The 24,841-nt window shown below is 47.0% G+C and overlaps 1 protein-coding gene across 3 annotated transcripts in view; it reads right to left on the bottom strand.

Annotated features, from left to right (window-relative positions):
* The window catches only part of Herc4 (HECT and RLD domain containing E3 ubiquitin ligase 4), a 127,456-nt gene that overhangs the window by 56,445 nt on the left and 46,170 nt on the right, over positions 1 to 24,841 (bottom strand). For 2 of the 3 annotated variants that reach the window (XM_077680945.1, XM_077680948.1), the window contains exons 8-13: positions 23,211 to 23,410; positions 22,664 to 22,837; positions 13,177 to 13,280; positions 5,462 to 5,592; positions 4,658 to 4,826; positions 1,001 to 1,193 (exon numbers count right to left, since the gene is read on the bottom strand). In XM_077680945.1, coding sequence (XP_077537071.1) covers positions 1,001 to 1,193; positions 4,658 to 4,826; positions 5,462 to 5,592; positions 13,177 to 13,280; positions 22,664 to 22,837; positions 23,211 to 23,410 — 971 coding nt within the window. The remainder of the gene's footprint in view (positions 1 to 1,000; positions 1,194 to 4,657; positions 4,827 to 5,461; positions 5,593 to 13,176; positions 13,281 to 22,663; positions 22,838 to 23,210; positions 23,411 to 24,841) is intronic. The other variant, XM_077680953.1, reaches the window with a different exon arrangement.

Here is a 24,841-nt window from a genome sequence, read left to right as displayed (position 1 = left end):
TTCTATGTTTACGTGGATTTCCAGCAATTTCATTGTTTACCCCACCATTTCTACTGCTGTAGAATGGATATGCATTACATTTAAGCGCAAATAGCTCATTCGGCAAGCTTATAAGCCCTGCCTAATTTGCGTTTGCTTTTGCCGGCCTCAGCCAATCGCACAGCTGGGCATATGAAATCATAGGTTCTGTGGCGGGAAACGAGCTTGGATCGCAGGGCCATTCCTTTTTTTCCTTATTGTATAGCTTACCTGAGCGACGTGTGCATTAAAAGTGGTGTCAGTACGATTCTAATGAGGCAATCTTTTGAATGAACCAAACTTGTGCTTTGCCTGCTGGCCCCTTTAAAGGGACACTGAAGTGATTTGCAAAACATTGCAGGATTATGAGCGCAAATTGTAGTCTGAATTCTCTGGGCCATGTTTCGACCACTCTCACTGTGTTTACGCAGCTTTATTCACTATAAAAATCGATTCGAAAATGCTGTCCTCCTCTCTGAATCCTCGCCAATTTTCTGTGGCATTTCGTATGACGTCACAAAATGGTGGCTTGGCTTGACTGCACTACTGCACGGGCCGTGTCGTGCCTAGTGTCGTGCGTACGCTCGAAAGCACCAGTGAAGCGAGTGCACAGCAAAAGGTTCTTCAAAGGGGCTTCTATGAATAGAATGAGGGAGTTGAATAGCTTGCAATAGGCTTTGCAACTTCATCTGTCTCCCCTATCTAATGCCTCACACGCAGCCCAGTGGCGAGAGACACTTTTACCCCCTAAAAATGTTCTCGCTCCATACCTGCCCGTGGCGCACTACTCAGGTTCTGCCCTTGTGCAGTGTACCCATGTTGCCTCATTTCGTGCCTCCATCTCAGCTGTTTTGCACCCAACTTGTTCGCTGCTACATGCAGTGCTTCCATAATACAGCAGTGAAAAAGAAAAAATAAACGAAAGAAAGTTGCCCCAGTTTGTGCAACCAAGCACCCAGAGGGACATGTACGTGACCCTTACTGAGGACGTCTGCTGCGCGCGTGCCTAGGCGGGACACGCAGAGGCAGTATTTGCCCACCAGGGGCTCCAGGTAGTGGGCAGGGTCCTTGAACAGGTGGCACAGGGGCAGCAGCAGCAGGACGCGCATGGCTTCGATGTCCGAGGGGCCCCCTGAAGCCAGCCCCTTGACCATCTCCTCCAGGCTGGTGCCCACCTGCGACACGTCTCCTCCTCTCAGCCCTAGCCTTGCTGGTGGGATGGGCACTCCTACCTAATCTGGGATACAATTCACAGCCTGTGTCCATTCCACAAGCACCCACTTTGAATGCGTCCAACGAAAAATGCACAGCCTGGGTGGAACGGACACCACAAGTACAGTGGAATCTCGATGATACAATTCTGGGCGATATGAATTTCGGGACGATACGAATTTCTGAGAAGTCCTGGCGAAATTGCATTGTTTGCAAGGGGCAAAATTTCGGCTGTTACGAACAGACCTGTGTGGCCCAGCGGATGATACGAATGAGCCGGCAAGGCACCCGACTGTCGAGCGAGCAAGCGAAGGCGATGTACGGGCTCTCTCTTTCTCCAGGAATACCCAAGCTGTTGTGTAAGCACGCGCGGCCAGCCGAGTCTACAGCGTGAACCGCATGGAGCGTTTTCTGCTCGCGAAAACGCACTGCGCATGCCACAGCCGCGCTGATGCCGCCACGGAACCACTCGCATGCTACGCGCGGTGAGGCTGGCGGCGGGAACATGGCGGCGCCTTCGGCTGCGAAGTGGTGCGGGGCACTTGAGCGACCGCTTCTAACCGCTCTTTTGACGGTAACCCGGATTTGACGGAATTAAGTGGTCCTACGGTAAAGAAAAGTTAAGGATTGGTTTGCAGGAAGGGAAAACAAAATGTAGAGACCACATACAGACATCTGGCCACTAGAGAAATGCTACCTTTTGCGCACTGCTTGCCACGAATGGGACTCCGTTTTCCAAATTGGTGAATACCAATTCGGTTGTGTTTTAACAAGTATTACAAAAGGCAAAAGGAGCAACTGGATCTGATAAATAGCGATTGTGAAAGTTCCCTCAACATTCTCGCAATTCTCAAACTTACGGAACTAGTTCAAATCGGTATAAATGGGAATCACTAAGCTCACATGCCGGATTGTTTCGGTGTCTGCGCTTGTGTCGTGTGGTGATGTAGCCTCGAGCTAGCACATCAGAATGGCTATGTTCCACTGTCTCACCCTTCGAAAGACGCTCCTCGCCGTTTTCTGCCGACGCACGGCCGAGCTACAGCGGCAGCGTCGTCCGCTGCTCTAGCCCGGCAAGTGGCCGACGCTCCTGCGTTCGGGATGCCGCCCCCGTGAATTCCAGTTAACGGCTGGCAGAATCTCTGGTTTCGCTCCTTGTAGAGCCACGCGTGTGAATTCAAGTGACGTCGCATGGGCAATTGTTGTGGGTGTCGTTTAAAGCTTTGCTTTCCAACCTCCTTCACAGCATGGATTGGAGCCAATTTTTGGGGGGGTTCAGAACATGAATGGACGGGACCCAACCATAAACAGCTTCAATGTAAATAAACAGGCTGCACGTCACCTTGCTCAACGTTCTTTGTTTCTCCTGGGTCCCAGTGCACGATCGAGCCTGAATGCTCTTTATCATGTATATGCAGCCTATATCAAGAGTATGGTATCCAATACATACTTAAATTTGCTTGTAAGCGGTGATAGACCTCATGGTCTAGCAAGTAAAGCTGTTTCAAATCTGCAGCAGAAATTACCGTAATTACCCGATTCTAACGCACCCCCGATTCTAACGCGCACCCGATTTTTCTGGCAAAAAAACCGAAAAAATTTGCACTTCCGATTGTAACGCGCACGGAACTTTGTGAGCAAGAAAACGAATGCGAGTGAAACAGGCGATTTATTTCTCGAAGTAATCTCACTCATATCGCTCCTTGTCGCTCTTCGCTGACCACAACACCTCGTCCTTGGTGCCGGCAAGCGCATTCGCGATGCCACACTTCATAACGAACGTTCAACCATGATCGATGGGATCGTGGCCCACGCCTAGCACGCCCATCCTGCGAACTTCTCCAGAGGCGCACGCTTCAGCCGACCACTCGTTTTGAACGCGTGAGAGCCGCTGCTGCCATTGCTGTTGTCAAGTGCGCAAGTGGAACGATTTGACGATTTGTGCGAACGCCGATAGAAAAGCCTGTGGGCGCCTATGCTTCCTGCGTCCGAAAAATCGTTGCTAAAAGCTTTGGCGCCATCTTGAGATGGCGATGGCGATGGGCGGGACGAAATTTCCGTTGTTTCGGCAGTGTCGGTTTCGTATCCGATTCTAACGCGCATGCGATTTTTCGACCTATTTTTCCGGAAAAAAGGTGCGCGTTAGAATGGGGTAATTACGGTATTTACAACCGCACCGGAGCTACAAGATTACGTCTTTACGTATTATGAAATGCGAGAATTAAGTTAACGCCCGTACGTTTCGTGAACCTGCTTGAATTTTTCAAACTCTGAATCCATATGAATGCCGAGTTCACCTAAGCCTATATGAATTGTGAGTCCATTTTGAGTTCTGAGCCAGAGTGAGTTCTGAGTTCATTTTGAGTTCTGAACCCAAGTGGGTTCTGAGTTTTGAGCTCACTGTGAGTTTGAGTTTGAGTGAGCACAGATGTGTTGCTCAGCAATGAGTCTGAGTTTGAGTGAACCGAGCCAACTTCGCCGAGGTATGGTCCCAACTATCATGGACCAAGATTTTTAAAAAAGCAACGCCATTACTCAAAGAAAACCTAGTGCATAATGTTTCCAGTATAGTAGAGTAGTCGCCAGTGATTTTTTAGTTAATGAGATCTAACTAGGTAATTGTAATTAATTATAACTCGGGAAGTACTGTCCCAATCATTAAAGTGTCCACGAGGCACTTACGAGGGACATTTAACTGCAGTATGTACTTTCAGCGACGTACTAATTGCGTAACCATTTTTTTCTGACTGACAAAAAAACTCTGTGAAATATAAATAATAACACGCGACGGCCCTCCTGTCTGCATAATAATCCAGCGCCTTCAAATAAGCTGATTGAAAGCAAATGCTCTGCCCGTCGCACGCCCAAAGAGACAGCGCATCCCCTTGATAATGACATGGAAGAAGCAGCGAGAGCAAGTTTTGCAAGGCGTGTGTGGAAGATAAGGCACAAACTCGGTCACAATTTCTTCTTTCTCTCCTTAAATTATTATGGTTTACTCAGAGGAAGCCTGTTTGAGGGTGCTGCCTTATGATCCGGGTGGGAGTGCCATCACGTGGTATTTTTCATATTTTGCAGGGTACCTTTATCCATTAGAATAAATGAATATGCAATTAGTGCGTCGCTGAAAATATTGCAGTTAGATGTCCCTCATGGGTACCTACAAGTGCCTCGTTGACACATTTATGATAGAGAAAGTACTTGTAGATTTAGGTAATTTATTACAATTACCTAATTAAATCTCATTAACAAAAAAATTGCTGGCGACTACTCCGCTGTACTGGAAACATTATGCACTAGGTTTCCTTCAAGTAGCGCCATCGCTCCTTTTTAAAATCTTGGTGCATGACAGTTGGAACACCCTATATATGAAGGGTCTCCCACGAAAATACCAGGAAAGCCCACAACAGGGGCCCCGTGTGCTTACCACTTCGCCCACAGAAGTGTTCTTAGCATCCTGAATGCAGTGAAAGCCATGGCGTGCCGCCTCCAAATCCACACCAGGATTGGCCTCACTGCAGTTGAAATGGGCGTCATCTTCTTTCAGGTACGAAGCGTTGAGGCAGGCACAGGATGCAAAAACTGTCTCCAGATAGCTGCACAGAAACAGCGGAGCTTTTGTCAGATAAACTTACGATACAAGGCATGCGTGCTGTTTTGCAGCAGCTCAAAGAGCTGCAAAAGGCCACATTGCATAGCATTACCTGGCCGATTTTAGACACTGTATAGCATTTACACTACCAACAAAAGACCACTTAGGTAAAGTGAAACATAGAGTAAGGGAGAAGGGACAGTAATGAAGAATCATCATCCGTCATGACAATGGACGGTGCCACTGTACAACCATGGTTTTGCCCCATGGTTACTGAGGAGAGGGAGAGACACAATGTATTCCATATGCGTGCCAGGGTGCTTCGGGGAACAGCATAGTTCGACTGCACTAACTGAGCATCAGCTAAATCCCCTTGTTAAGACAAATATGCACCGTTCAAAGGCTTGATAAAACTGAGTGCTAAATCCCATACAAAAATAGAATTTTACACTCCCAAAAAGAAAATTTTTCAAGTTATTCAGATTAATGCAGTATGACCTTACACTAGAGCATATTGTGCCCAAAGGGCCACAATAGAATAAAATGGCGGTTCAACCGACCTCAATGGCTTTAGATTTTTTTAACCCTGCACTGCATTCACTGGGACAGAAAATCTTGAGCCAGCCCAGCAGCACTCACACTAGCAGCTCCTGAGGCACCTGCTCTGAGGCTGAGAGGAATGGCAGCTGCTCGAGTATGTCGTTGTCCAGGCGCAAAATCTGCGTGTCTTTGGAGTGGAAACGCTGGTCGACAGGACGAGGCGCATCTGCCTGCGGAACAATGCCAGCACCATCAGCTGCCGCACTTCAAAGCACCCAACACTGTTCAACAGACACCGTAGGGAGACAGACACCCATGTTATTTCGATGTGCTGGAAGTGTTGATTGATTGTAGAGTTTAACGCGCCGACGCAACGCAGGTAATGAGGCGCACCGTAGTGGAGGGCTCCAGATTATTTTCACCACCTGGGGATCTTTATCGCGCACCGAAATCTCGTACACACGGACGTTTGCCTCCATCAGAAAAGCGGCCGCCGCGGCCAAGAATCGAACCCGTGTCCTCGTGCTCAGCAGCACAACGCCTTAGCCACTGAGCCACTGCGGTGGGTGAATGATGTGCTGGAAGTAAGCGTATGAAACAAAGTTTGACATCTTGACCGTTCCTGTGTCCAATAGATTAACGGAAAGGAAGGAGCGAAGACGAAGCAAACAATAATTTGCTTCAATATTTTTAATGCGAACAAAATGCAGCATCTCTCTCTCTCTCTCTCTCTCTATCGCGTGGACTCGGTTCAAGGCCAGCAGGGGCTAGCTAGGTCACTCATTTCGTTTCAGGTGAAGTGTTTCGGGTTCAGCCTGCGACGGTGGACATCTGTGTGCCGAAAGCTACCCCCTGACATCGAGGAGAAGCTAGTCGCATTCCAGCACTTAGTTATCAAGAAGTGACTGGAAAAGAAGTACAGACTGGGCCAGGTCAGTAACGCCCATCAGACCCCAGTGTATGCCTGTGGCCTACACCGTGAATGAGAAGGGCACGAAATTAGTGAAGGTGAAAACTGAAGGCTACGAGAGGCTGCACAGCCGATGGGCAAAGGCTGCCACTGTACGTTATTTTTAAGAGGAAGATTCTTCTAGCCTGGGAAGTTTTCCCTAAGAACATTGTCGTATAAGCCGACGAGAATGAACGGATGAGCAGTGCCCTCGGTATCGATGACGACGAGTGAGCACTGAACATGGAACAACAAGCGCCGTAAGCGAAATAAAGTGCATGTTCTAGTCTCAATCCAGTGCCTTTTTTCATTCGGCTTAGATTCGAGGTACCGTATTTACACGATTGTAGGTGGACCTTTTTTTTCAAATTTGACAATCCAATGTTGGGGGGTCGACTTAGAATCGAAATCGAACCGTCTACTGTAGTGACAGCAAGAGAAACGAGAAATCGGGGGTGCTACGAGGTGGGGACAGCTTTGCACCTTCGTTCCCATGGTTATGGTCTAAAGTGTGAACCGCATGGGGCGCTTTCTGCTCGCGAAAATGTGCCGCGCCGACACTGCCGCGAATACCACCCACATGCTGCGCGCTACGCCATCGGCGGCGGCAACATGGCGGCGTCAGAGGTGCGCATAGCTCCAGTGACCACTTCTAACCGCGCTTAAAGATATCACTGAAGGCACAAACGAAGGCGTTCGTGCAGGAAAGGAGCTGATAATGTGGTCGAAAACGACACTATAAAGCATCATCCGCACCAATCAAATATCCGCCACCGTGGTAAGCCTAAACATCTCTGGCGGCGCCAGCCGGCCGTCCTGAGCGCTTTCAAACTGCTGACATGAAGAGCGCGCCTCCCCATTGGGGCAAGACGTCAGGCTCCTCCCACTGCCGCGCTCGTCACGCGTCATACACAGAACCAGTACTAGAACGTAGAAGCTGCCGTGCACGCAGCATTAAAAGTTGCCCGCGCAACGCCGACGCGCACGAATCGCGTGCGAAACACGTTATTTGTCTCTAATAAACAAAATGAGTATTAGCGAATCCCTTTATTCAATGCGCGGCTCTAAAGTAGCCCAAATCATATCACATTGTTCAGTAGTAGGGGTGTGCGAATATCAAATTTTTCAAATTCGAATCGAATACGAATATCTAGCTTCGAATATCGAATCGAATATCGGATAATTAAGGGCGGATGTGGCTTTCGAAATGAACCTCTTGATTTCTTTGTGAATTTCTAAAAATTTGCACAGCAACCGGAAATGCTTTTTTGGTAACAACATAAAAATTTCAAAGTAATATTTTGAAAACTTCTTTACTTATAAAATTTTCTTTCTGTCCACTTTGTACCGAGCTTGAGTGACCTATAAAACATGATAGAAAGCTTGTTCAAAACACTTTGCACTTCCAAATGAATGGACGAGGTCTTGACAGTCTTAGATTTTTTATTAGAACACAACTTTTTTTAGTTTTTCGTTTTTTAGAGGTGAATGTACAACAGGCATATAGACAATGAATGACCATTTGAATAAAAAATTCACCAAAAGTAAACCTGAACAACCAAGAGTGTCACAACCTGAACTGTTGATCAAGGAATGAAACTCAAAAAACGGAATCAAAAATACACCTACAGGTAACAAAGAAATCACTAAAACAAGAGACGAAGGTAGCAAAAAAAAACTTTTGAGAAAACAGATTCCAAAGTTGAAAAATAGATTTAATTCATCAAAAGTCGTCAGGGTTGTAGCCTTTCATAATTTTTTAACACGGGGCTTTTGGAATGCCTTGCCTTAAAAGTGGAGTGCTTTTTGCACCCGTTTTTTTTCCATAAAACATCAATTGCAGCTTCTCTGTGAAGCGTACACAGCCCAGTTTGCGGACCAAGGGGGGAGACGGCTTGAAATGCAAAGTAGGTTAGCTGGTTGCTTGTACTGCACTGCAAAATTTTCCTCTGCAGTGACCATGGCAACAAATTAAGCACTCTTTTCTTTTCCTTCAATTTGAAAACTGAGCTTTGACTTCTTTTATGCTTCATATCATTGACTGGAGCAGCAGCTTACGTGCAGGCGTTCAGTGTCAAAAGTTTACATACCTCAAGGGTACAAATGAGCTACTTTGAAGCTTGGTATAATATTTTTCATAACTCCAACTTCAATATTTGGACATTTTTTGGTACTCTTAAAATTGAGGGCATCCAATATTCCTCGCAGCACAGCCACTATGCACTAAACTATAGATGTGTGCATTGGTATAAATAATTTCCCTAAAAAATAAATAAAATCAATTTTTTAAATTCAACTACTGTAAGGTACATTTTTAATGCTGTCAACACGTTCTTATTCCTAACTCAGACCTGTTTTCATGACTATTCGAAGTGCGCGGGAAACGTTGCGCAAGAAAGCGATATGGCTCACCCTCATCGCGGCGCTCGTACACCGGAACATGTCATCCTTTGTTTACCCCTGACATGGCCCGTCAGGTCGCTCTTACGTATAAATCTAAAATCACAGGCATTAATTACAACTACTGGAGTTCAATCATACCAGGTTGCGTAGTCAGGCGATGCTCCAACGCGCAGCGGCTACGCCGTGCGCGCCGAAGCTTTTGGCGCGTCGCCCGTTTCTTTCCCAAGGCTAGCGAGACTACTGCCAAGCTTAGCAATAACTAAGCGTGTAAGCATCGCAAATAAGGCGAAAAGTTCACTGCGCAAACCGCTATCACAAGCGCGCACACCGTATACACACCACTCCAGGGTAATGTCTCGCGCCCCACGAAAAGCGTTGGGTGACCGATCCGCCTTTCCAGCCACGCAACTTCCCGTAATATGGCTTGTGATCTCAGGCATTCCCATCGCGATAATGTCTCTGTTGAATACCACCGCAGATACCATGATTGAACAGAAACTTGGCCGAGCGAAGCGATGCAAATGAACTCAGAAACGCGCATTACGCAATTCAGTTGGCCGCCATCTTGAAATGCCGCAGGGACGCCCAATCAGGAGGGCCGTTTCCACGCGCGCAGTCAGAACGGCCAACCGCGCTTCAGCATCTATATCTCACTTCGTTTGTGCGCCTTTATTTTTCTGCCATTCGTGCGTTTGTGAATGAACGAAGATAAAAGAGACGGAAAGGACCGGAAAGAGGATCGCTCGGCCGATCGAATGGTACCAAAATGGCCGCGCTCGGTGGCACCGTTGCGGAGATCTCCGAGAATGGCCGTTTTTTCGCACATTTGCCGTGACATTTTGCCACCGCCCATTTGCGCTGACATTGTGCCACAAATTTGCGACGGTTTTCGTAAGTTGAAAGACGCGTCCCCCCTTAAACTATTCAACCAAAATATTCGATAATAGCCGATTATTCGAACCCGTTCGAATATTCGAAACAATTCGAATACATAGTTTTCGAAGCGAATACGAATATATCATATTTAATATTCGAGTAATATTCGAAATTTTCGAATATTCGCACACCTAGACTTCCGAACGAGATGGTGGGAAGTTAGTCGCTCAAAAGTAAATCGCGCGCGGCCGCTTTCGTCAGCCGCCATGTTGTTTGTTTTGGTATCGCGCAGCAGTGGCCGCTGCCAGTTACTTCGATGGTTGTCATCTCACAGCGAATACGTTCTACCGGCTTAACCCACACTGCATGGTTAGTCCTTGTGCTTATACGCCTCAAGCTTTGCGATCGCTGCGCCGCCTGCCGCAGCTTTTCCGCGGAGTTGACGGGATCAGCGCTGCGCGGCCCATAGGGATTCATGCAGTGTTTTGGTTCTCTTTCGCTTCTTTTTGCCCTTCTAAGTGCTAAAAAACTTGTTATGGTGACGTCTGTAAGTAAACAGTACGTTTAAGTGACTTCAAAAGCCGCTGCTGCGTCTTGGTAGGGTGCTCAAACACCAACAATAGCGATCCGGGAACGCGGCTCTGCGTCCTTCTCGGCCGCTGTTACGGGCGTCGGCAACGGCAGCAGCATACCACCGCTGTCACCTCCGAATACGTCCGGCACAAGTGAATTTTATTGTCGCCTCATTTAAACCTGATACTGGCACATTGAGAGGTGTGTTTTGTTTTGTAGCGCGGACAACGAATGCGGCCTCATTACGAATATATGCATCGTGGAAAAATATATTACGGGGACGCGATTGCCCAATACCTGATAATAACTTGTGCCTTTTATAAGAATATAAGCCACGCGAAAATGTTAAGTATATTCCAAGGCTCGGCGTCGTGAAAGATGTGCACTCATGCCTTATAGCCAGAACCAAGAAAAGTGAACTAAACCACTTGAAAATTAATGGTCTGCAAGTCCAGAAGAAACGAAATAGCTCGTACAGAAATAAAAAAAAAACTCAGTGCAGCTTCTGAAATGCTAAAGACGTTCGTATAAACTTAAGCAGGGTAGGACTTACGAGACCAACTAGTGTGCGAAATGCACTGCTATTTCGCGAGACATGGGGAGGGGGAGGGGGACGCTTACATATTGTTGTGTACGATTGCGGAGCAAAATCAAGGAAAGCACATTTTAGTAATCACACACACAAGCTACTCGTTCACGTCACTCTAGTTTTTAGACTTCAACTAACAGCTTATCCCTCGGCGAACGCATTTTTTTTTAATATACAAGTTCAAAACTGATAAAGGGGGTCGTTAGAAGAGTGGGATATCTGAAAAGGCCTTCTGATTTCCGTTTGTGCTAGATTCTGCAGGCTCGTCATGTCGCGAATGGGCATTACTGCAGAAGCCCTTCTCCGGCCTGCTCGCGGAGGATATATGTAACATATATGAATGTTTGCGGGCGCTCAGCTCACGACAAGACGCCCCAGCATTTTTTTTTTTTTTTTTTTGTCGCGCGCTGATCCTGGGTATAATTTTGGATTATCCATCGTACTTAATTCGTAGAATGTTCATGAAATTTATGTACAGGGTAGTGATCAATATCTGAGGTATGATAAGCATAACTGGCGTGCTGTCACGTATGAGCGCTCCAATAGGTTATATAAGCGCACAAAACTGATTTACATCGTAATGTATAGCCATGGCATGGCCATCTGGGGAAATTATGCTTACGGAGACACTGTTAGTAAATTTCAGGGCCGTGAAATCACAATCATCTCCATATGCATATCCCTGTTTCGCGACGCCGACCTGTGACGCACACCTGGCGCTTGTACAGACGAATGTACCAGACTAAGATCGCGTCACACACATTTACACTCTCGTAAACACACCACATTTGCGAACAGAGTGACTGCTCCACATAAATATGTATTTCCAACGCCTACAAACGGTAAATCTCCGTCGTGAACAAGCCCCGAAAGCAACGGTGACAGTGGGGAGCGGGCCGACGACTCCCGCGGCTGCTTTCGGAACGGGCCGCTAGGGGGATTTCAGTGGCGCCCCTACAGGCCGCGCTCGAGGCGTATACAAAAGCTTTTCTTTTTTAACATCTACCGCGCATACCACGAGCGCACGGCTCTTGTGGCATCGATCATTGATCGTAGAGCCGCTGTGTGGGTTGACGGAAGAGCTTCTTTGTGATACGATTTTCTCGGTGGCACTCGCCATTTTTTCTTTTTTTTTGAGAGGTGCAACTTTTGGGGGTCGACCTACATTCGAGTCGACTTACAATCGTGTAAATACGGTAAGCTTTTTTTTTTTTTTTTCCTGACCTTCCGAATTTTGGGGGTCGGCCTAGAATCGAGAGCGGCCTAGATTCAAGTAAATACGGTATTACGCCGATGTGACATGAACTGTAAACGGTGTAATAACCGTGCTAGACGAGTGTTTCGAAGGCCTTTGAATGCAATGTCATTTGACTCAAATGCCACCTTTGAGCTGCTACACAACGTTTTGCAAAGGAATTTGGTTGAAATGCCATTTGAGTCAAGGGGGCATGACAACCGACCTTTGGGAATCTCAAAGGCCTTTGAAACGCAAACGCTTGTACTCTGACACACAGCTTCTGCATGCTGCATTTACAAAAATAATTTTTTACAAGTAAAACGGGGTTTTTAAGAGCTCGCTCTCAATCACTTTTCTCTTGTTTTTGTTTACTATCACTTGGTCTACGATTACAAAGTAGCTTGGTACTCCCAACACTGGTAGTGCAAAACAAGAAAAAAAAAACTGCTTACTTTGTGCATGTTTTGCTTGAGTGTAGGTCATAATCAATTTTATCACTAATAATAGTGTTTTTTTTGCACATTTTAACTTTAATTTTTCTGTGATTTTACAAAACTGGGCAGCAGTGGTGACACCAAAACATGATGGGTGAAAGCGGAAACTTTCAACTGCCTTCGAGAATTGTTGTGTAGATCCACGATAGTCCTTCCAGTTCGAATGGAATTTGAAATGCCGAAGGCCATTTGACTCAAATGTCCTTTCAAACTCTCGTGTAGCACGAGTATAAGCTTATGCACATGCACTTCTTAACCCTAATTTCTTGAATTTCAGTTCACGACGTGTTTGCACAGACTAGATGGTCCGTGTGATGGCTCGCTACGAAGACACTCAACCAAACATAATAAATTTTCTTCAGCGTCTAAGCACAGGCCTGGTCACACACACACGGGCCCTCCCTAGGCTTAAAATAAATGACTGGGCTCGGGCCGGGCCTGGGCTTAAGATAACGGGCCCAGGCTGGGCCCGGGCAAGGCTCACTTATGGACGCCCAGGCCTCAGTTGGGCTCGGGCTTCAGAAGGCAGGTTCAGGCTGGGCCCGGGCCTGTGCAGTGCTCTACTTCAGATCCCTAGCAGGCCCTCATCATGGCACAGATGCTACGTGAACACGTTCATATCATGCCACCTGTATGGTGCTTGGACAACGTGGCCCCTGCATAACCACAAAGGTGGAGCAAGTTAAGTGTCACCTTGTTTTCATGGCAGAGAAGGAAATTGCGGTCCCAGCCGGCAATTACTTTGTGGACCACCAAGGGCACTTCCGAGTCAGCTGGAGATACTCCACTGCTTTGCGCTGAAACATAAAACAAGGCAAATTAGCAAGTGCCAGCTATTCGGCAATCCCTAGCCCCTAAACCTGCAAAAATTCCATCTAGTGTGGGCTTCCAGTGATCCAAACTCTGTTAGGCTAAATTCTCAGTTACACCAAATGGGGCTGCACCGTTGTCTAGTTTCCCATAGCGGCAATGCATAAAAATAATTGTTTTAATACGAACCATTTTTTCCTTGACCCCAACTTTTGCAACGCCCACCCACCAGCCTCCTGCAAGTCCCTGTACACCAGGCAGCAGCCTCGCCATTGAAGGGCGACAAGTGCGAGGGTGGAGAAAACCAAACCAAAAAGAACACTCCACGCTGCGTGGACTGCACCGGTACTGTATTGTCACGGTCCCAGTCGAGGGGAACACAGGAGCTCATGGCATTCCCTACTATTAGCGCAACCAGGCGCAGAACCAATGCACCCTTCACCAGCTTCGAGAGCTTTGTCTGCTATGTCTTTGTGTTCGACATGATGGCACACATACATCTCATTATAAACTATGCAAATGAAAGCCATGCACTCGGGTTGTTGCTTAGCTTGAGTGCAGTATATGGGAACAATGGGGATTTTTTCTTTTCATTTCATGGTATACCCAGCTTGCGTAGCTAGTGCAATGGTGCGCAAGCTGATTCATGCGCTATGCATCTATACCACGAACATTGCCCCCGCTTCAACCCTGTGGGGTTCCTTGTGCCCCTACAGTCCGCACGTGTTTTAGCGAGCTGGGAGCTGCCACTTTGGGCAGCCGGCGTGTCACGTGAATCGTGACCCCCTCGTGACCCCCTCGTGACCCCATGCGATGCGCAGAGCCGGCTTGTCGCAAAAATGTGCGGAGGGCACGGGGGAAGAAGGACCAGTTTGTCGCCTTCTCTCCCAGAACCGTCTCCCCAACCGCCGAGGAAGTCCTCCTGACTCTGCTAAGAAATTCCGTCCTGACCGGTCGCAAGGGATGCCTCCCCCACTCCCGCGGCTTGAGCGAGCGAATGGAGCCACTGTCTCCCTGCAAGCGATAGTTGTGTTGTCTGGTATATACCCTGTATCTGCCAGGCAATAAAGCCTTACTTTGCATTGCCGGAGCCTGTCTACCACATGTGATAACCTGAACTTGTGCGTGAGTCTTCGGATTCCGCTGGGGCTAGTGTATGGAGCGTCGCACTTTCTCTAGCGAAGCTAGCCGGGGTCCTCTGCTATACCGTACATTAGCCCACAAACCTTGTGCAGACAAAATACAAGTTTGTTTTGTTCGAAAAATGTCGTGTTTTATAGTGCCCCCAGCGCTTGTCCGGAAGCAAACGATACGTTATTCACTGAGAAATTAATCAATCTAAGTTAAAATTTTGATAGTCCCGCCAAATCGCGTGTTTTCATGACGTCTGCAATGACGTCAAAAGAACAGGTCTTGAAACGAAACTTACACTTGGCCATTAGGCTTGGCAGTCGACTTCGAAGCCTTGTTTACCGTCAGTCCTCCTAGATGGCGCAACCATACTGCGCCAGGCAATTTCCTGCCTTTGCTTTGTTTTTGACCGTATCTGCACCTGGCTTGTTTTTGTTAAGGTAGAAAATAATCGTTTCGTGAAACATTGGGTATGCTCAACAAACAAGGTCACGTAAGAGTGTCGCTTATGCCAATCGGCCAGTGTCGTCTGAGACAACCCCAAAGGGCCGCAGTGCTGTGCAGCTAAAACAAGCATAGTGCGCGCTGTACCAACAGCAGTACGCATAGGTACTTCTGTGCTCTTTCGTAACTTCCACTGTTTACCCCACCATTCTTACTGCTATAAAAAAAATGTGCCCTAAATTTAAGCGCAAAAAGCTCGTTTGGCAAGCTCATAAGCCCTGCCTAATTTGCGTTTGCTTTTGCTGGCCTCAAATTTCAGAGCTGGGCATATGACATCATAGGTTCTGTTGCGGGAAATGAGCAAGTGGGTCGCATGGCCATTCCCGTATTTCCTAATTATATAGCTTATTTAAGCAAAGTTTACGTTAAAAGTGGTGTCAGTATGATTCTAACGAGGCAATCTTTTGAATGAACCAAACTTGTATTTTGTCTACATGGCCACTTTAGAGCCGTCCGTGATTTCAGGCTTTGGAAAACAATTTGCGGATGCAGCGCTCTACAAGAAGACACGCCATATACTGGCTGTCCCCAACATGATGGTGACTGCTTCAAACAACAGTAATATAAGCGCTACACAGGAACTGTGTTGTGAAACTGGGCAGTATATATCTTCTTCCTTAACTCTTTCGCTACCGCAGAAAATTGACCAATTTTTAGGGGTCCAAGAAAACATTTTTTTTCCTGCTAAAAAATTGGTTAGGCACTAATTGCAGGAGCACAAAATGCAGATTATTTAACGGCCTTTCCAATAACACCAGTATTTTTAAAGGTTTTCATATATCTTAGTTGTGAAAAAAAAATATATCAAAATCAAAATTTTTGTCAAGTTGTCGAAAAAAATGATAAAAAAGGAGTTGTGTATATCAAACCACCGGCAGTAGAAAAAAATTAGAATACACATTTTGTAGGGAAACATTTCAAAAACACACCCTAAAAAAAATGTCGACTTGCGCGGAACAGTTTTTTAGATATATAAAAAAATGTTAGCACGCACGGTGCTCGTGTCATGCGGTGAAGCCCAACCTCTAATTCAAAATGTGCAATTTCGGGTGGTTCCCTGGAATAAATCTGGCGGTTTGACGTTATCAGAGGCACCAATTTGCCCCCACATAACGTGAAAACATCTTGTTAATGGCTGACTTTGCATTTACAGCGAGCACAATATTTGGTACAAGCACGCGATGCGGAAAAAAACATGCATGAAGTTGAAAACGGAACGCCGTGGCTAATGCTTGTTGTCGTTCATGGTCAGTTCTCTCTCAAAACATAAAGCTGAGCTTTATTATCATCTTCTTACTCGCAATTGTAGCCTTGCTCGCAAAAATGAGGTACGATGAGCTAGAATCGTGCCCTGCGATCTTTGGCCGAGTAGCAGTTGCGCGCTGAAAAAGATCAGCACAACGAGCCTCCTCTATTGCAGCGCCACCTAACATTTTTCAAATGAAACAGTACAAAAACTTATCAGAGACTCCGTTCGAATAGACAGTTCAACTAAGCAGCAACATTAGACACCCGGATATACCCTCGCATGGAAACGAAACTGGAAGGCGAACAGCTGGCAGTGTAAGGCCGGTTTGAAGCGCTGTCCTCGGCGGAACAGATATCTGGCGACTGGGTGTGACCTTTTGACTTGAATCTGAAGTTCTTATCGCAGAAATCGGGTTAGGGTGGGGGGAAATTAGGAGTGCCGTGCTTTGTTCGAGGATCAGTTGCGGACGCTTCAGGCGCCATGGCAGGTAGCCTTGAAGTTGGGTAACTGCGTAGTAGCGCTAAATATGAATTTCGCGATGCAGAAACAAAACCGAAACTGTTGTAAACTGTTTGCGAATGGTCCTGGGGTAAGTAGAACTACCACAGTACTTAGAACAACTTGCGCAAAGGCAATAAAACTGCCTAAAATCATAAAGTAGCTTTTCAACCAGGCACCGCTTGACATTTTCAGCCAATTTCTGGGATTATTACTGTCAGAGCGCGAACCTGACGATTGGAAATCGTTTGCTAGTTCCCCATTCACGCCCTGATAGCAAAAAACAAGTGCTGGTGCAGAGTAATTACGAGTTGCACGCATTCTTCGATGGTAGCCGTGACGCGCGGTGACCACGCCCCTTTTCCACACCCAGGTGATTCAAAAGCGTGTCAAAAATCACGTTTCCGTTGCAAAAATGAAAACAAAACTGATTTTGAAAGGACATTTCCTGATCTAACTCCGAACAGCTTTACTTGTTCGAGAAACGTCTGGAACGCTATGAAAAGGCGCTCCCAAAAGTATCGATCAAATTGATCGATTTTGATAGGCGCGGTAGCGAAAGAGTTAAACAATAATGCACGTACTCCAAAATAAGGGCCTGTGAAATGTAAGCTTATGAAAACTGATCGAGTGGTGCATCTCCTCCATCCATATCAATTAGATCAGTCATTCATGATATTAGAAATTCATAAGAACTACATAATACACAAAACACCCCCACGTTCAGATGCTGACTGTGCAACCAATAGCTCATGATCGGTTCAGAATTTTGCTCCTGGGTCGGTTCAGAATTTTGCTCCTGGGTGTGTCCAATGACTCTTCAATGCCAAACCCTAGCCATAAGGACAAGCTCCAGATGTTCTGTTAGAAGCACAAGTGGGTGCACTGTCATAGCCCTTCCTGGCTAGTCAAGGGCTAGTAGAAAAGCAATTGTGCACTGTTCTCACAATCACATGGCACCAGCATAAAATACGCAATCTGGAACTGCACCTGTCACAGTTTTTCATACTCATGCCGTCGTTCTCAACAAAAGGTTCTATGCACAGGGTTGCTGTGTTCCCTATTAGCTACTACATGACACAAAACATAGCAGACAACATGACAGCAGTGCAAATACGGCATCACGCATACACACCAGGCATCACACTTGTAGGGCGCAGACGCATTGATTTTTTGAACAGCTGTCACGTCATTCTGATTGCACTGAACGCCATGCGCTCTAGTGTTCCCTCTAGGTGTGATCAGGGTAATCCTTTTTAACACAATATGCCGAAAGTTGTTCATTTCAGCTGAGAGCTTTTAATTTGGTGTGGTTGCACTGCTGGCCAATCCACTGGCTGATAAACAAACGCTGATGAGTTATCTCCCTCAACCCAGCTTCCAACATGCTGTGCTGTGTGCCTGGTAGCTGGGACGCTTGCTCAGGCCCTCCGTTTACCTGCTAGCTGTTGTGCAACTATGATGGATGATGTTGAAAACTTATGTGGAAGTAATTTTCTTTTGACAGTTTGAGACACCGGTGGCCATAAAAGCTGGCAAAGTGTTTCAAGGACTTTATGCCTCAGTGAGCAATACACCAAAAAGCACACAGTGAATGTCAATCACTCATTTCAAGCCTCTCTCATTTTGTTTGTGTACATTACAATTAGGCTAACACTTGCCGATAAATACAGCAATTCTGTTAATCCAAGCTTCTGATTAGTTGAACTGAATTCTGCGTTCCCTTTGAGTTGAGTTTAATGGGGCTCTACAGTAATTCTGTAATAATTTAAACAGGATCTCGTCAAACTGTACTAACCAATTTCATTAAGTAGTTTATGAATATATTCAATTTATAACCCCTTATTAATTTTGCAGCGAGACAGGCCGTGCATGCCCAGGTTGGTAAAATCATGTTCAATATTCCAGCACTGCCAAACAGAACTTGTGAATGGTGTGGTACTTGAGGCTCATCTCAGAAAACAAATTAAAATAATTATGCCGCATCTGTGTTACTAATAATAAACATTTCAGAAAGCGCATTTAAAAATCCTGCCGCACGCGTTACTAATGATAAAAATGAAATCGAAAAATGCACCAGCCCATTGACCATCTAATAGATTCCTATCTCGTGGGCCTTTGCAGCCTTCAGTTGCACTAGCAGCTACGCCGTGGTGCAAAAGCTTTCAACTACATATGCGCCCTAGAAGCGACTGACTCAAAGGTGGCACAGCTTATTTTTTATGTGAAAGCACTACTAGCCTGGCAACCTGGATTTTGCTCGTTTGTATGACGTCTCTTCTCGGCTGGTGACAAGAAAGAGGGAGACAAAAATGTGGTTGATCCCTCTTCCATAGAAACCGATAAAACACGAAAGTGAAATGTGCCTTCACAGGAGCCGTTGAATGTCTATTGTGCATCAATATGAACTTGAACATCGCTATTTATATTTCATCGGTATGGCACCTTTATACGCATCAACATTAGACACTGGATTGCACCCGCCGGAGCATTGCGTAAATCTGACTGAAACCACAGGCGCTCGCAAACTGTCCGTGCGAACGAAATTAAACGGGTTGTCAGCGAATCGTTTGGTGAACACACGGTCCGCTGCAGCGAAAGGATCAGCAGACCGTGCCCCGAGCGCGACCTTACACTGTGGTTGTTGCCTTACAGGCTTCTCCGCAGGTTACGTGGCGCGTCCCCCGTACACGTAGGCGCTGGAATCGAGGCGCCAACTGCCGGCGCTCATTAGCGTCATGATGCACTACTTCGCTTCGCCTCTCCTAGACAGCAGCACCATCTGAAGGAAAGGATATAAGACGCGTTTGTCGCCCTTTTCACGCGTCAGTTCATAGCGCAGTCGGGAGCGCGTTTCATACCTCCCGTTGCGGCGTAAGAGTTCGTGACGCAAATCCCGGCGCAGCCGCGTCAATCTTAGTTTTTCTGGCGATGTCATTTCAGTGACGGATATGACGTCAGTCAGATCTTGATGGACCCCGGCATAAAACACTTCCGTGCTAAAAAAGTAACGTAGCTGTGCAGGTGCATTCAATGCCACCGTGATGTCTTGCCCTCCTTAGCACCGCTGCCTCACAACGTCAAGCTGCCAAGTGATAGCAGCTAAGTGCTGCTATGATTCTGCACGCCGCAACCATGTTCGCGCGTCTTGCAAAGTTTTCGAGTGCAAGCCAGCCTCGGATAGACCACAACATGCCGCATAACAGCCGGCGCAAGAGCGCCTTGCTGTCGGTGATTGAAACTTCACCACTGCGTGCAGCGACTTGCCCGAAGGACGTGGACGCCACAGTGGAGATCTCCTCTCTCCCCTCTCTCAGACTCAGCATGCACCACTACACTACTACCGACCCCTCACAAACTCGAAAGAGTGTTGTGGGTGTCTGTACTTGTTCACGCACGAGGAGCGTTGTTTGACCGTTAGTGCTTTGGGCATAAATACGGGGCCCCGAGAGCAGAACCTGCATTCGTTTTGGAGTAGCGAATCAATGCTGTCGCTCTGCTCAAGTCCTGTACTGTACCGTATTTTCCGGTCTATAAGTCTCACCTTTGTATAAGTCGCACCCCCCTCAAAATGACAGTTTTCCCAGAAAAAAAAACGTATATAAGTCGCACCGGTGTATAAGACGCACCTGTTAATTAGTTAAACTCATAGTGAATCAGATCATTAGAAAGTGCGGCGAACGTACATGGTTGCGGCGGCCGCCACGTATGAATGCATCCCCCGGTATACCGTCCAAAGTCTAGACAGAACTAACTTCTCAAAAATGGTTTATTGGTACACGCAGATGGCATGTACTTACAGACGGCGTCTAGGCGAAACCATCGAAGTCTTCTTCCTCCGACTCGCTAACAAATAATTCAGCAACTTCAAGTGGGAGTTCCCCCGGCGCATCACTGTCGTCCTCCGACTCACTGATGTCTTCTTCGCCAACATCGTCACCACTCGCGGACCGGATTACTCTGGCCTTTATCAACCCGGATACAACTGTTTTTGTAGAAATGGAGTCCCAAGAGCCGGAGACCCATTTGGCCACCTTTTCAAACATCAAGCGTTTCTTGCGTGCTGTTGTAAATCAGCGCAATAAAGGTGTCATGGCGGACGGAAGTGACGCGAACGGAAGTGACCCGAAAATCGAAACTTATCAGCAAGCTGCAATTTTAAAAATTAGCAGCACGTTTACCTTCTTCAGAGTAACTCTCTGTAATAATATATAGGCTGCATTTTGTTTTTTCAACCCAGTTTAATGTTACTTTGAATTTATTCTGAACTGTAGTTACTGCGTATGGCATAAAGTGGCGCGGAGTTGTCGCAGGCCATTATCATTGTTTTTGAGTAGAAAAAGCTGCCAATTATCTTGTTCAATGCCCGAAGCGACATATGGGCTATGAGAAACACCGGAGCGGTGGGCTTCGGATTCATTTAGACCAGTGGTTCTCAACCATTACTGCCTCGGGGACCCCTCTGGGGCTTGCGAAAGTGACGGGGGACCCCACGATGGAGCACATGTTGATCGGTGTCGTAATGTCAAACAATTTGTACTTGCAGCTTACGTCGCCCACACACTTTTCCGATTCCCACCTTTTCTGCTTGACGTTAATGACGATGCGCGTCATAATGCTGAACAATTTGCTCTTGAATCTATAAGTCTGCCTTTTCTGTGTCTGTTTCTTTTCTTCTCATAGCTGGCGTGCTGTGCAAAAAGCAGATGTTAAAATATGTGCTACGCGGAGAAACTAAGCGCACACGTAATGTGGCGAAGCCACCTTTTTGCAGTGCAAGAAAGTGCTAGTTAGCAAAATCGAGAAAAATATGGCGGGAGGGCGGGGGGGGGTGTAGCTTTGAGCGAGGCTTGGCGGACCCCCATTTGAGAACCACTGATTTAGACCACAGAGCTGTCTCAATGTGCACTGGCCATGCGCGGCCGCCGCGAACCGGATTTATTCCATACATAAGTCGCACCGGTGGATAAGAAGCACCAACGAAAATTTCAGAAAAAAAAACGCGACTTATACACCGGAAAATACAGTAACCTCGCCCATAAGGGCATTGTTCCTGTATTGCTTCCGCTCATCTCTCGCCATGCAGTAAACCAGTTAAGTTTGCCTTCGGCTTCTTGTTGTCGTCACCAAGGTAGCAACCTTTGCTGGCCACTCGACCACCACGCTACCTTGCATGACGGAGGCGATGAAGCTTTGTTCAGGGTCGCCTTCCCGAATGTAACATCTGGTTGCCAGCAGTGAGATGGCACCTTCTCAACAGTGCTCAAGATGAGAAGGCTCACTGAATGCCCACACAAACATTTTTACATTGAAACTATGAAATGCCAAAGCCCTTCCACAAATGAATGGCAACAATTCGTCAAATACTGATCAAGTTCTCACAAGAAATTGTCTGCATTACTGAAGGTAGGTTACTGCCTGAACAGCCAGTAAGTCTTGCACTGAAGCAACACAAGAGTTGGCAAGCAGCAAAATTGGCAATTGTCCCCTAGCCCAACCCTTCTGCCCCCGCTTTCTGGCAGGAAACTTATTTCCCAATCAAATGACGCTTTCTTTTTGGCCCCAAAGCCCTCACACAACAATGCCCTAACATTGCCAAAAATAACCGGACATGCAATGGCCCCAACGCTACAATAAATAATGTGTCAGTGCAATATAACAAGGTGCTCATAAGTAAAGACGAAACACATTCTGCTACAAAGCAACTAAAAAGTTTGAAGATACAACAGGACTTAAGAACGCAAAGCAGAGGCCAGCACCACGGCAAAAGGGATGAGCAGCACCCATTAAAAGCATTCCAAAGGAAGAGGACCAAGGCGAAGGGCGTTCCCGAAAAGTGCCATGCAATAGAACGGCATCAGCCCACAAGCAAGAAGGGAAATGGCAAAGACCACAGGAGAAGCCTACTTCCCAACGAATGCCGGATTCAAAGGAATTGAGCAGCTCATGCGTTGGCAGGCGACAGGTCAGTCTGCCGAGGCCCCTTACACGACGACTCGGTGTCCTCAGCATCCGAGGCGTCCGAGGGGGCCAGGTCGGCCGCAATAAGCTCGTCGGGGGTGAGCCTCCCATCGCTGGTGGCAGGAGGGGCCAGAGTGTCCTGGCAAGGCACCTCATCAGAAGGACTCGCAGTCCAGGAGCCCTCCACGGGCAAGGCCTCCTCTATGATGTAAACGGGCACGTCCCGAGGACAACCGACAGGGGCCAGTTAAAAAAATGAGAGGGAAAAGGCAGCGTCCACACACAACAGTGCTGTGCTGACACACGTCTTACTCCTTTAAGGCAACGTTTTACACAGGTGGCCGAGATGTTGACTTCACAATTATGGCAGTGCATTTAACCATAGTCAGCTACAAATGATAGAACAAACAAAAAATTGAATCTTTAAATGCCACTTTAAAACAATGTGGTTTTAAGGTAAACTCAAAAAGTGTGCTGATTCTACTCCTGCCAAGCAATGGTACTTGGAAACGAAACACGTGATGCGTCAGACACTGCCACCACCCGCACTGCACTCTCCCTGGAAGGAACTCACCAGCGGGACTGCGGGACGTCCTCGTGGCAGGACTGGACGGCCTCTCCTCTTGAGAAGGGTGGACTACTCCGTGCCACAGGCCAGGGATGGCCACAGGCAAAGGGGACGAGTCCAGTATCCCATGGCCCAGCTGGCCACTCATGCCCAGGCCAAAGGCGTAGAGCTTTCCCGAGTGGGGGGCATACGCTACAGTGTGACACCTGCACAGATCCCAAAACTGGACATTACTGCAAGCCGCTGGCCCCTAACGGGTTGCGCAAGAACCGACGATGGCGTTTCCCGACGCAAGTGCCGGCTGGGTGTGGGCATGTGCAAGCTCACACTGTGTCACAAGGAAGCATTAAAGCGTACAGGTGTAACAGGCATACGCAGAATCAGGACCCCTCAGCACTGTCGTGGCAAGAACCACGAGGCTCCCGAGTAGGAGGCCCCTGGAACATGGTTATGTGCTACAGGAAATGCTGCACAAAAATCCAATGCGAGGAGACTGAACACCTCCTAAATGGGTTGTCTCTCAAGTGCTGCCATCCTTCTCTATCATAAGACGGCCATTCAACCAGGACATCTGCTGCAGACTGCTTTTGGTGTACTGGGAGAAGATGCGATTATGTTGCATGTGTGTGCACCCAATTGACAGCATGCAAAGTGATCTGTGTTATATTTCCTCATGTGTGCTCTTACTACGTACAGTCATGGGAAAATAAAACGTGATCACAAAAATATGAACCAGACGTACACATAGCACGATTTCTTCTTATGCGGGTCAAATTGACGCGTGGCCTAATTGCAGCAACAAAGTAGGGAATTGTGGCCATCCACACATACCAATAGTGTGCCAATAGTTGACCTGCACGAACAGCGTTTTTCAATTTTACGTGCTCGCATTTGATTTGTCCATGACTGTACATGCAATTTGTTCCCAGTCTGTCCGTTCCATTTTGTTTGCCGTTTCTGCCAAAGCTGCCCCCCATGTATGGCTAATCTATACTCAAGAGCAGCCATGGCAGCACTTCGATCTGCAACTTTGTTGCTTCTAATACCACAGTGGCTAGGGAGCCAGCACACTGTAACTCACAATGTGTAGGCCAATTACCCTCATCACCACGATCAGGACACTCAGTTCCTGTCCCTGAGCGTCATGTCTACCATCCTCAGCACTATTTACAAGGCAAGTTAATGGATACACTTAGTGAGCCTGTAAAAATAACTGAATTCGGTATTTTAAGCGCTGTTATACAAGTTTCAGTCAGATACATGCTACATGCTTCGCCAGTGAAAATGCACATGTTGTTCAAGGTGCAGGAAAATTGAGGTTGACGTACCGCGCACAACACTACAGGAGCTGTTTTAGAGGAGTTTCTATGATATTCTGCACACTGGATTTTATGCCAGAGCCAGAAAATGCTGCATAAGGGCTTGAGGAGCATTGTTCTTGTTAATATCCGTAAAAAACATGTCACAGGTGTTGGGGCATAGCCTCCACCATGCACACGCGACAGTGAATGCTTTTTTTTCTGAAAAGTATTGTTAAAACAAAATCCAACCTCATATACAAGTGTGTTTATAGATGCTGTGTATGGAAAAGGAGGTGACGCGACAGTTATTCTGCTTCTTACAATGGATCACCACAG

The sequence above is a fragment of the Haemaphysalis longicornis genome, unplaced genomic scaffold (assembly GCF_048455015.1).
Source record: "Haemaphysalis longicornis isolate Haplotype H1 unplaced genomic scaffold, Haemaphysalis longicornis Haplotype H1 scaffold_1, whole genome shotgun sequence".
Classification (NCBI taxonomy): domain Eukaryota; kingdom Metazoa; phylum Arthropoda; class Arachnida; order Ixodida; family Ixodidae; genus Haemaphysalis; species Haemaphysalis longicornis.
This window is presented reverse-complemented; position numbering and strand designations above follow the sequence as displayed.